Genomic DNA, 12,905 nt, shown 5'->3' on the forward strand with positions numbered 1-12,905 from the left:
AGGAGTGGGAGGAAGGCCAACCTGAGCGCAGACCAGTAGCAGCGTTTGGGTTATTAAAAACGGTAGCGAGATGCCGTGAATTAAAAACACACGAAAGTATTCACGTGCACAGGGTATTCCCTTATGAAAACGTGCTAACTCCACGTGCTCACGTCCGCCGTCCTAACCTTCTTTATTTTACATACTTGTTTATAGATCTTTTATTGATCTTTTAATCGCCATTCCTGCAGCATCTGCAAAGCTTTCGCTATCGAAATAACCTGTTTTACAGTTGCAGTAAACGTATGCTAACAAGTGTGACAGATTGGCTATTTACAAGAACCGCCATCGTGCTTGAGTTTAGTTTTCGAACGCACTTTATTCAGCTCATCGTTTCATTAGCTGAAAAATCTATGGCATGTTGGAATCTATATCTATGAAGCTCATGTAGCTCATATAAATTAAAGGAAAATATGTGGCTATCGGTTTCAAATTGTGCCCACACTTAATTCATCTACTATTTGGCTCATTTTTCCTCATAATCCAGTCCAGTGTAAAACCAGAGAAACTTCAGCACACAATATGTCTCCCGATGCACAGTTCCCTGCACGAACCCATTGTAATGAAACTCAGTGGGGATTTCGGATACGAGTCGTGTTAATTAGCCAAAAAATAATTAGTCCTCTCTGAGAAGGGCACGTGTAACACTCCTTCAGATTTCGTCCCAAAAATGCCTTCGGAATGGAAAAGACTATTTAAGGAGGTGAAATGCCTAGGGAGTGTGTTCAGCGAAGTATATGTGTGAGGCAACAGTGACATCTGACGGTGAATTGTGGAACTACAGTCTGTAGACAGATAGATAGATAGATAGATAGATAGATAGATAGATAGATAGATAGATAGATAGATAGATAGATAGATAGATAGATAGATAGATAGATAGATAGATAGATAGATACTTATACATTTATATGGACCAATGTTTGTGGACCCCTTGGCATAAGATTGATATGTGATTTTGATTTATTTTTTAACATCTTCTTCCACAACGAGTCTCTATTTGCTGTTATAATAACCTCCACTCTTCTGAGAAGATATTCCACTAGATGTCATGGAGATTCATTTAGCCACAAGGGTGTAAGTAAAATCGGGTACTGAAGGTAAAAAGGTGAGGAGGCCTGGGGTGCAGTCAGCGTTCACATTCTTCCCGAAGGTGTTCAACAGGGATGGAGCTCTAAAGCAGGAGATCTTCATGGAGCTGGTTTTGTGCACAGAGACAGTGACATGCTGGAACAGGTTCGAGGCTTCTAGGTCGAGTAAAAGCTTCCTGTACAATTGTGTGCCTCCAAGTTTGAGGTAACAGTTTGGGGAAGAACCACATGTGGGTTCATATGGTGTTTGTGTATTTCCAAATTGACAATGTTGTGAAAATATGTTGTTTTGGGACGGGATTATAAAACTACAAAAAGAATAAGAGAGCTTCAAGAAACTCAGATTAACCTTTAACATGTTCAAATCCTGTGATGGTGTTCAGGTCTTTGACTTTCTCATTTATGATGAGATGATGATGCTGTGTTTTAGAGGCGACAAGTAAAAAATAACACTCAGGTTCTTCAGCACACTTCGTGTTTAATCGGTTTGGGTCGTTTCATCTTCTGATGGAAACTGCCACGCCTGGGCTCCTGAGCTACTCAGTTGTATAAATGAGATAAATGTAAGTCGCTTGGGATAAGGGCATCTGCCAAATGCTATAAATGTGAAAGTCAACCCTGACCCTGGAGTACTTCTGAAATATTATATTACAGAAGACACATCTTTTCATCCTTGGATCCATGGAGAATTCCCTGATCTGCACATTTTGGAATGTATCTTAAAAAACACCTTAATGCGTTAAACACATGGTTCTTCAGAACATTGTAATCATTGTAATTCCCATCATATCTTTTAAGCGTATAACACAATCCCAGAGCTGTAGTCTGTCTGTACAACCTCTCTTTGGCCACAAGAGGGGGCAATTGTAACGCATTTGTGCATGTTTAATTTTAGACGCTGCCTAAAAGACAAAGTGATTAAGTAATTAATTATTTTTAATTAACTTCATTTAATCGAAATACTTCCGCGTTGTATTTGCGTCATGGGCACCTTTTTAGCCCGCCCCATGCGCTGATTGGACAGATACGATTTTTGACGATTCTGATTGGTGAGATTTGTGGCTCGGAGGGACTGAGGTTGATTCTGATTGGCTGGTACTCTGATAGGACGCAACTAAATCAAAAGATTTAGAATGCTAAGATGGTGCTAATGAATGACTACAGTAAGATATTTTATTATTATTATTATTATTATTATTATTAATAATAATAATAAGTAGAATAAGAATTTCGATTTTATTATTTATTCAGACTTTATATTTAATACATATATTCATGCCTTACATTTCTGATCAATAATATGTTTTCAAATACTTACATATAAACAAACAAACAAATAAATAAATACAGAAATAGGGCCGCGGCCCAGGTGTGAAGGTGCAAACGAGGGGGCGTGGCTTGATCCGCAGGTGCCTTATAAATATGGCTGCGCCTCTTCTCCTTCCTCTCCATGTTTCTTTTTCGAGGATGGAAGACGTGGTGGAGGTTTACGCTTAATAATAATTGGCGTGTGTGGTGAAGGTTCTTGCTTTTCTGAAAGTGTTTCTCACCGTGTTTCTGCCCAGAACGCTGAAAGCTCCAGGTGCTGAACATGAGCACGGGCACGCCGTACATCGGCAGCAAAATCAGCCTCATCTCCAAAGCGCAGATCCGCTATGAGGGAATTTTATACACCATCGATACCGACAATTCCACCGTGGCTCTGGCTAAAGGTACGAGTTCTTCTTTCTTTTCTTTTTTCCCTTTATTTTACTCTTTTCCCTTTTGTGAATGGGGGATTTGCAGGGGTTGAGGTGAAGAGGCTTTTCTGCTCACGTGACCAGCGCTTTCCATGGTCCTGATTAGCTGATTAATTACTTGCATCAGGTGTGTGGAGGCCGCCAGCTCTGCCAAAGTCCCCGGATGTCTTCCAGTCCAATTTATTTTCTTTTCTTTTTTAATTCTCAAGTGTTTTTGTTCTGCGTATGGCTGCGTCAGTGTCATTCAGTAAAGAAAATGAGATGAGTTTAAGTTGTTTTTTTTTGTTGTTTGTTAAGGCTACAGGATTCCTCAATAGATCCATTTGAGTGAAAGTGTGATTCCAGAAAGTTTTCAATGTTTGGGGATCATTTCAAACCATAAAGAAAAAACACAGTGCAGTTACAGTTTTCAAAGTAATTTGGAAGTGAACACAACTGTTTGTATTTTGATGTAATGTGGCAATTAAAAGCGTTTAGTTTTTTCGTGTATGCAATTTCAGCAATCAATATTTTTTGAAAAAGAAACAAATGACTTGTTTATTTCTCTTACTGTTGCTTTTGATAAAGTACTTATCCAAATAATTGATGAAATAATCGTTACCATGCTCGATTACTAAAGTTCCAAAAAATTGAGTGACTTCTAATGATGAAAGGGCAAGACATTTTCCAGCCAAAACCCTGAAGCTCTAATCACGAGTGTTAATATTTAAGGCACTACGCAGTATTGCTACGTTTGCTGATATTGTACAGCCCTGTTTTAGGCCTTGGATCACTGATTTAAGTGAGATTTATTCACAATGTGAACATTTTGTTTGTAACTTTTATACCCGTGTGATCAGTGAGGTCCTTCGGCACAGAGGGACGACCCACAGATCGGCCCGTACCGCCACGGGAGGAGGTATTCGACTACATCATCTTCCGAGGAAGTGACATCAAGGACATTACGGTCTGTGAGCCCCCGAAGCTACACCACGGTCTCCCTCAGGATCCAGCAATTGTTCAGGTTAGACCTATTCGGGAAGGAGTCGCTCAGTGGTTTGACTTGTGATCACACGGTCGTGTGTTCAAATCCCACTACTGATCTGCCACTTATGGGCCCATGGGCAAGGCCTCGAAATGTAGTCTGAGCCTCCTCTTGTTTGTTTTTTTTGGTTCAGTAACTCTCTCCTTGTCTTTCAGTCATCTGTGGGAAGTTCATCTTTACCATATGGCACTCAGGGAGGTTATAGTCCTTACAGGAGCATGATGCCACCTTATAACCCTCTCGCTGCCGGCTCTCTGCTCAACCAGCAGTACGCTGCTGCCCTCAGCCTGGGTGAGGGTTTATCAACATGACATTCCTTTAAGTTGACTGCTATATTTATTTCTTATAACAGTGAGGATGATTCACTTGGCTTAAGATTTATTGTATTTTCATGCATTTAAAGTCGTATTTTTGAATTTTCAGTTTCCTTTTGTCATTTAGATTTTCTTTACTTATGGAATGTGCATTAGCGAATTTATATTTTTTTGTGTAAAGTTTTCTTAAGAGAAATGTCATGTCACGGATAAACCCAAAAGTATACGCTCCTGTCCTAAAAAAGGAATGTAATAATTTACTGACTGCTACTTTGACTCTGGAGTCTCCACCATACAACTAGTTACACTAAAATAATCCTGTAATGTGGTACATCCGCAATCAGTCGGTATTAAAACAGTCCTGTGATGCAACACAAGCTACTGGTTTGTATGTTTAATCTGCACTTTCTGACCAATCAGAATCCAGCATTTAACTGGACTTGAGTGTTAATGTTAAGAGATTTGGTTTTAGGCTTGTGTACGATAAGATGGTGGTTGAACTGCCAGAGGTTTTTATTTTATTTTTTATTCATTGTTTTTGTTTTGTGCTGATTCTGTCTGTGCCGTTTCACCCCAGGTGCTGGACTGCACGGCCCTCTGAGAAGAGGTCCCATGGTCGAGCAGGGTGTCCAGACAGTGCCTGCTGAACAACCAGTTCCAAAGAAAGGTTTGGTGTTGCAGCAGGGCCGTGAGGGCGGCAGGGTGCAGAGAGGCCGAGGAAGTCCTCAGACACAGAGGAGCGCCATGTCTGCGGGTAAGAACGCCGTTACAGTCGGGAGAATTTCTGAATCTACTGGAGAAAAGGAAGCTCTTATTTGTCTCATGCACTACAGCATAGTGACATTTTCTTTCCAGCTTGCTAGGGAGCATATAATGAAAATATTGTTGCTTCAGTTTAAAGAAGCTTCACAGATGAGCACATTCAGATTTTAGTACTAATGGCGCTTTTATATTGCTACCATGCTGTAAAATCTTAATTTCTTTTGTACATTTGTGTCTAATTCCTTCGTTATGCTTTGATTTGTTTAACGTCTTTAAATTAGTGATTTTATTTATTTATTTTTTATAATTTTTTTTAAAGCTATGGATTCTCAGCAAGGAGATGTACAAGAGCAAAATCAAGCTAATGATGAGAACAGACCACCACAGAGAAGACGACAAGGTACTTACTCCATGAAATAGATATTATCCTTGTGGTTAGTTTATGCAACCAGCCGTATGTGATTTCTTTCCCAAACTGTAACCACAAAGTTGGAGACACAATTGTATGGACGTCTTTTAAATTGGAGCTCTGACCTTCCTGTTATGGAACACCCACACCTCCTCACCTGCATCAGTACCGGATATTACTAACACCCTTGTGAATAAATAAACAGTTATATGGTCAGGTTTTGACAAACTGTTGTCAAAATAATGTTTTGTAGCAAGACCTGAGTAGCAATGTTTAGTCTGGTTGCTTCATGTACCTTCTGGTCCTTCAATTTTAATTTTAAAGTGAAGGAGTTTTTATCTTTTGATAAGACATTTCCCAGTTTTTGTTGTTGCATGGAAAAAGTCAAAGGAACAATTTTTTTTTTTTTTTTTTTTAGGCTGAACTGCAGAAGCCATACCTCACAGTACTTTAGATCAGAAGTTGGTGATGACTCTAGTCTATAGCAGCATTCAGCACAAAATCTTGCATGGGCTGTTCACAATTGTTGGCCAGTTTTAATAGCAAAGTAAAATTTTTTTTTTTTTTTAATGAAGTGATTTGGTTGGTGGTTTGGCACATGAAGGTCTTTGTTTATTTTTAGAGAAACCTTGCGAGAAACAACTTTATACAAAAACCCCCAAAAGGTGCTGATTTATTGCAAAGGAGCTCATGGTTCAACAAATCCAACTGACTAATGGACTGTAGAAAGGACATTACTCATCATTCGCTGCTCTTATTTCTCATTCTCCAGTATTTGTATTTGATTTTATCACCCAAATGAGAATGGGTTCCCTTGAGGTTTCTTCATGTCGTCTAAGGGGCTTCCTTGCCACGATCACCCCAAGCTGCTGATTGTATTTGCTCAACATAGTTAAATTTGCATTTGTTCTGTTAATGAGACTTTAAAACACAAAGGGCTATAGAAGTAAACTTGAAATTCTCTGCAGGCAATCGTCGAGCCCGGAATCGCAACCGAGGTCAGATTATCGTGGGGACCTCAAAGCCGACTACTCTTCAGTTCGAGTCGGACTTCGATTTTGAATCCGCCAACGCCCAGTTCAACAAAGACGAGCTCGTCAAGGAGGTTCAAGGTGACGCTGAAGTCAAAGGTTAATAAAAAGGCCGTGTGTTGGTTGGCAGGTCGTCTTGATTTCACTGCTGTTCAGTTTTTTCCTGCGCATGTTTCTGCAGATAAAGAAGAGAAGGAGAAATCCGACTCTGGTGTGGAGACCCAGAATAGTGAGGGTGCAGCGGAGGAAGATGCGTTTGGTCCGAAGTGCTTCTACAACAAGTCTAAAAGCTTCTTTGACAACATCTCTTCCGAACTCAAATCTAGGTTTTTCAAAACTGCTTTTTTTTTTTTTTTTTTTTTTTTTTTTGTGGTGAATAATCAAGTTTCTGGGTCTGTGTTCTATATATGCTCCTTTTGCTTATTATTCCAAATGGGCAAAATATTTTATTTATTAAAAACTTAGGGTTAGAAATAGATTGAAGGAACAGATTATTTTTAGCCTGTTGGTGTTTCGAAATTGCATTACCCCATTTGGTCTGGAAGTGGAACAATCGGCAAGTAAACGGTTTGCAATGACGAAGTGAACCTGTTGGGTGTCTCCAGTGGTTTATTTAAATTTATTATTTTTATATCCCGATATGGAAGTAAATAGAGAAATTGCAATGCCGGGAGGAAAGTTTTTGCCAATTGTTTTGCTAAACCTCGTTTTAGACGTACGACATGGGCGGAGGAACGCAAGCTAAACGTGGAGACCTTCGGCGTTCCTGGTCGTTTCCTGAGAGGCCGTGGTTTCCGTGGAGGGTTCAGAGGGAGGAGGGGAAGAGGAATGAATCAGCGTGTATCTGCTCAACCTGCCGTCGGAAGCGGTAGAGTGTGATGGTAAGCAAGAAAATGCAGTTAGTACGTTCCACGTTTTTAAATAAAATCATTTAGATTAAACAGTAAAAGCTATTCTCTAAAAAATAATTTCGTAACTGCTGTGGTATAAAAGGTGTAAACACCTCCATTTTTCAAAAAATTGGTGTAATGGTGAACTCTACTTTCTTACCAACCTGTCTTGGATTTTCTTATAGCAGCATGCCACAATTTCATGTTGATTTTATATTTCTTGTGTAACTTGATTTTTTTATTTATTTTTTCCCCTTTCTTGCAGATTTTGATTTTCATATAGCCACCAAGTGGATTTGTGTATATACAAAATTTCTTTTTTTTTTGTTTTTTTCCTCTTGTCATTTCAGTTGGGGTCCTGCACTTTACCTGTGACTGCTATTAAATGCAAACAGAATTGTCTTTTTGTTGCTATAGCTGCTTTATTGCTAATGAATGTTTATAAAAGAGTTTGCACAAACTGAAATGCACATTAACTGTCTGAGTAAAGCACTTTTATTTACGCTTTATGATTGAAATATTGGAATTGCAAAATGTCTGTTTATGGTTATCCATGTCAGCCTTTGGCATTTGTTCCCCAAACATTGATTTAAGAGGCTGTTTTTGGTTTGTTTCCTTTATTTTGTTGCATATGAATTAATTGGGGACTTTGTACAAAAGAGATCCATTATTAATAAAATGGAAAATGGCTGATAAACCCAGACCTTTAGTGCCTTCATTTATTGCCTAAAACTTGTTTGCTGCTGGATCCCAGTTTGTTCAGGAGGTTGCTGCAGTCGCTGCCTTCTTTTTCTTCTCTGCTTCTTCCTTTTCCTTCTCCAGTGCTGCTACAATCTTCTCCACCTCTTCTGGCTCCAAAATCTACACCACAGAAATGCCAATTTAGAAAAATCACGTTCGCTAGAAGGAATTTTGGGGGTACATTGTCTTTAGCCCACCTTCATGGTTTCACCATGCTTCATTGTGGCCAGTTCGATGTTTTTTCCTCCGGATTGCACCACCTGAAAAGCATGGAGGTTTTATCAGTGTTCAACAAATAGCATGTTTTATTATGCTAATGTTTTCCTGAATCTAAAGTGCTCAGACGTATGAGATTCTATAAACGGCTAATTTGACCGAATGTCTGTTCAGAAGGTTGAGAATGTTCAAATCTGTGCCACCAAGAATCCAATGATGGCCCTCAAATGCTTTATATAAAATGAGCAGTTTACCAAATGCCTTAAATGTATACTTGTTCCTAAATTTTCCATAACAAATCTATTATGTAAATTGATTAAATTTGGATATTTTTGGAAATTGGTTTAAATAAGGCACATGTGTTAATTGCTACAGTGAGATGACTCTTACTGCAGTATCAACTGTAGTTTAATCCTTTTGTTACCTCAAGAAGAGCTCTGACGGCCAGTTTTATGACCAGCTCGTCCGACTCCATGTCGTCCTCTTTGTAGTTCTTCTCCAGAAATTCACGAACCGTTTTTGCTGATCTTCCAATGGTGTTTGCCTAAAGAGGACCGGTCACATTGTGGCATCGTTAGCGGCAGTTCATACAGCGTGATGTCCCGTACGTTTAAACTGCAAATCGTATTAAAGTTGACTTGCATGCATCACCTGCCATGTGTTTCGGGTTTGTGAAGTTTTTACAATTTCTAACTACAAGAACATGGAGTGTACACGAGCTGCAATATTTTTTTTTTCCTCCACCTAAAAGCAGATACTTGCTATGTGGCTAACCATTAAGGTGCTGAACTAAAGATCTCATTTGTTTTGCATACATTCTGCAGCATTGTGTGACGTATTTTAAAGAATTGTTGGTCGTTTTCTGTGGTAAAATGGGGTAACATTTGCAATCTTTTGCTTTTGGAAAGTAAGCAAATTTGAGGTGATTGCAGAATCCCAACACGGCTTTACTGCACCACTAAATTGATGACTTGCCACCAGTGGACTTGTTAACAGACAAGTCGCAGATTTCCCTGAGTAAGTATTCATGGTATTGTTGAAAGGGGACACCCTACCTTCCAGGCATGGTATGTTCCAGAAGGGTCAGTCTGGTACAGATTGGGTGTACCATCAAAATCAAAGCCCATGATGAGGGAGGAAATCCCGAAAGGCCTTCGCCCGTTACTTTGAGTGTAGCGCTGCACAGAATACATGCATGATGAAGTGAAATCGCTGCGCTAGGTTTGCTCGGTTTATCCGTGGAGGCGGAGGAGTTACCTGTTTCATGTTGCAGATGAAGCGAGTGATGTACTCCACAGTGACTGGATCCTCGACGGTCAGTCTGTGGCTTTGGCACTCCACTCGTGCTCGGTTAATCAAGATCCTTGCGTCTGCAGTTAGACCTGTAAACGAGAGGAAAAATGTAATGTGTATCTGTCTAGATAGATAATGAATTTAGAAATGAGTTTATTAGGGGGACAGCGCATGTAGGACGTTTTGGAGACAAGGTGAGGGAGGTGAGATTGAAATGGTTTGGACATGTGCAGAGGAGGGACATGAGTTATATTGGTAGGAGAATATGGAGGATGGAGCCACCAGGAAGGAGAAAAAGAGGAAGACCAAGGAGGAGGTTTATGGATGTGGTGAGGGAAGGCATGCAGGTAGTTGTGTGAAAGAGGCAGATGTAGAGGACAGGGTTGTATGAAGACGGATGATCCACTGTGGAGACCCCTAATGGGAGCAGCCGAAAGTAGAAGATCTAGATAGATAGATTTCACTCTTTCTTTTCTTTTTGGTCCCCGTTAGGTCTTAGATTTTTACTTACTTTGCAGGACTGAACTGTTCACTGAACTGTTCACTTGTACCCAAGAGACAACTTGATTAGCCAGTTTATCGAATGGATATTAAAGAAAAATGGATGATTACTGCCGAGCTCATATCATGACGCCATTTATCGTCCCTAACACGCAAACCTGTTTCATGATCATATTTAATAAACATGAATTAGCATCTCTTTGGAAGCTCTGTCTCTTAGTTTGATGAAGACTCGCTTACCGGCGAACGCCAGGAAAACGTTTTCATCGAGAGCGCAGATTTTCCGCACCGTCCTGTCATCCTGAAGCATGGCGGCTGATTTCTTCTCAACACCGAGCACGACGATGTTCTTGCCTCTCACCCCGACCTGAAAAGAACTTTTTATATTATGGTATTTATATTATTTTTATATTTATGGTATTTGACAGCCGCCTATATCCAGAGCGACTTGAGGGTTAAGGGCCCTGCTCAAGGGCCCAGCACTGGCAGCTTGGTGGGCTGGGATTAGAACTTGTGACCTTACGATCCAGAGTAAACTGCCTTAACCACTGAGCATCCACAACTGAGCAGCTATGGGGTTAAAGGCTTCGCTCAGGGGCCCAGGAGCGGAAGCTTGGTGTAGCTGGTATTTAGAACTCGTTCTCTGGAATCAAAGACCAATGCCTTAACCACTTAGCTACCACCTCCCTATTTTGATTGGTTTTACATTTATGGCATTTGGCTGATGCTATTATCCCATTTAAACAACTGGGGTTAAGGGCCGTGCTCAAGGACCTAGCAGTGGCAGCTTTTTGGTACAGAAGTCCAACATCTCAACCACTGATCTACCACATATTTGAAAGTTACATGTACTGCATTTGAAAGACTGCCTTATCCAGAGCAAGTTATTCTATTTATACAACAGAGCAGCTATGGGGTTAAGGGCCTGTTTTGGGGCTTTCGGGGTGGCAGTTTGGTGTGGCAGGGATTTGAACTGACAACTTCGGATCCAAAATCCAATGCCTAACTACTAAGCTGCTATCTCCCCATTCACCCCCTGTGGCATTAGGACGGTGGTGGTTAAGGCTCTCGGTTACTGATCATAAGGTTGGGGGTTCAAACCCCAAGCACGGACAGGCTTCCACTGTTGGGGCCTCTTGCGCTTTAACCCCAGCTTTCTGACAAACTGGGATAGGCGAAAACCTTTTGGGAAGTGGAAGCTCAGTGATTAAGGCCCTGGGTTAATGATCAGAAGGTTGTGGGTTCAAGCCCTGGTATTACCAAACTGCCAGACTTAAGCCCTTAAGAAAGGCCTTTAACTCTATCTGCTTCAGGTGTGTTGATCATGGTTGACCCTTGTGCTCTGTTTGAAGAAAGAATTTACTAGACATGAGAAGTAAAAAGCACCTTCACCTTTTCAAACCCAGGGCTTCAGGGATCCTAATTATTCCTACCTTGTCTTCATTATAAAAAAAATTTCTATTCTCAGAATTTTAAATAGTTTCATTTTTTTTGTTCAATTAATGCTCATTAATTAATTGAAAAAGTTTGAAAAAATTGGATGTAATATCAGAGCTGGGAGAAGATCATGTCTTATCAGTGTAGCCGGAATCTAAAAACACACTGACTATAAGATGACTTGACAAAAAAAAAAAAGGTCTCCCTAAATATATATTCCTGCTGACTATTTAGATCCAATGCCCTTAGTAAAACCTTCAACAGACACTACAGAGATCCTTCTGATATCTGGTATTTTGCCCACCCATGTGTATAAAAGTAATTTGACTATACGCTCTGTAAATTGCAGATCATTTGATGAATTTGTACGTGCTGGTGTCTCATCTCATTGTGTACTGTACTCACTGCAGTCGAACCCTTCTTCACAGCCTCCTGAGCATATTCCACCTGGAACAGGTGTCCATCTGGGGAGAACACAGTAATGGCCCTGTCGTAACTCATTCTTTACTTTATACACACAGCTACAAATCGTATCTGGATGTATTTACACCGGCTGCTCGCTGCTTTTCGAGTCTGCTTTCAAAAGGAAAAGTGAAAGTACTCGGAGTGAAGACTGGAAAAGATTTGACAGCGCCTCCCTGCGGCTCGGAGACGGAATTGCACATAAATTCATTCATTTTTTTCTGCATTAGTTAGGATATATTTAGATAGCGCTTTTTTAATTGGGTTAAATCAAAGGTCAATTGTAACGTTACCTTGAAGACGTAATTTATTATTATTATTATTATTATTATTATTATTATTATTATTATTATTATTATTATTATTTTACTTTATTTTTATTTGTATAGCGCTTTTAACAATGAACATTTAAAACAAACTTTATCTTTAATCACAGGGCCGTTGCTTATTCCCTGATAGCTGGCCTGATGTGTGAAAGGTGGTATATATAAATAACAAATAAAAAAACTACTTGCAAATGAAAATCGTTCTTCTTCTTGTAAATAATATATATATTTATATATATATATATATATATATATATATATATATATATATATATATATATATATATATATATATATATTTTTTTTTTTTTTAAATTATATATTATTATTATTTCTATTATATATTATTATGTATTTCTATGGCTGTATGATTTATTAGTATTTAATCATATAATTTAAATGTAATAATTTAATACCAAAACTTCATTCGTTTGTTTGTTTGTTTATTTATGTATTGTTTTTATCAACTTTTTCAATACTAAGTGAATTATTATTGTTATTATTATTTAATTATAATTATTATCATTATTATTACTGTTATTATTATTATTGTTATTATTAAAGACCCGGTAAGCGCTGATCGCTTAGCCAATCGCAGCGGAGCAGAGTGTCTGTGGGCGTGGCCTCCTG

The 12,905-nt window shown here is 39.2% G+C and overlaps 2 protein-coding genes across 3 annotated transcripts; one reads left to right on the top strand and one right to left on the bottom strand.

The window, feature by feature from the left end:
- Positions 1-2,571: 2,571 nt before the first annotated feature.
- Positions 2,572-8,000, top strand: lsm14b (LSM family member 14B). 2 transcript variants are annotated; one of them, XM_046870067.1, is made up of 9 exons: positions 2,572-2,842; positions 3,709-3,872; positions 4,049-4,184; positions 4,785-4,961; positions 5,289-5,369; positions 6,347-6,508; positions 6,591-6,735; positions 7,123-7,290; positions 7,565-8,000. In XM_046870067.1, exons 1-8 carry the CDS (start codon positions 2,722-2,724, stop codon positions 7,286-7,288), a joined length of 1,152 nt encoding a protein of 383 aa, XP_046726023.1. In that variant the 5' UTR covers positions 2,572-2,721; the 3' UTR covers positions 7,289-7,290; positions 7,565-8,000. The 2 variants fall into 2 exon arrangements, with proteins under 2 accessions (XP_046726023.1, XP_046726024.1); XM_046870068.1 differs by having other exon boundaries at positions 7,650-8,000.
- On the bottom strand, positions 7,777-12,088 carry LOC124399248 (proteasome subunit alpha type-7-B-like). Its single transcript, XM_046870069.1, has 7 exons — positions 11,893-12,088; positions 10,291-10,417; positions 9,514-9,638; positions 9,312-9,434; positions 8,681-8,800; positions 8,238-8,300; positions 7,777-8,160 (listed from the first exon to the last, which is right to left on the bottom strand). Exons 1-7 carry the CDS (start codon positions 11,986-11,988, stop codon positions 8,059-8,061), a joined length of 756 nt encoding a protein of 251 aa, XP_046726025.1. The 5' UTR covers positions 11,989-12,088; the 3' UTR covers positions 7,777-8,058.
- Between the last annotated feature and the right edge of the window lie 817 nt (positions 12,089-12,905).

The sequence above is a fragment of the Silurus meridionalis genome, chromosome 16 (assembly GCF_014805685.1).
Source record: "Silurus meridionalis isolate SWU-2019-XX chromosome 16, ASM1480568v1, whole genome shotgun sequence".
Lineage (NCBI taxonomy): Eukaryota > Metazoa > Chordata > Actinopteri > Siluriformes > Siluridae > Silurus > Silurus meridionalis.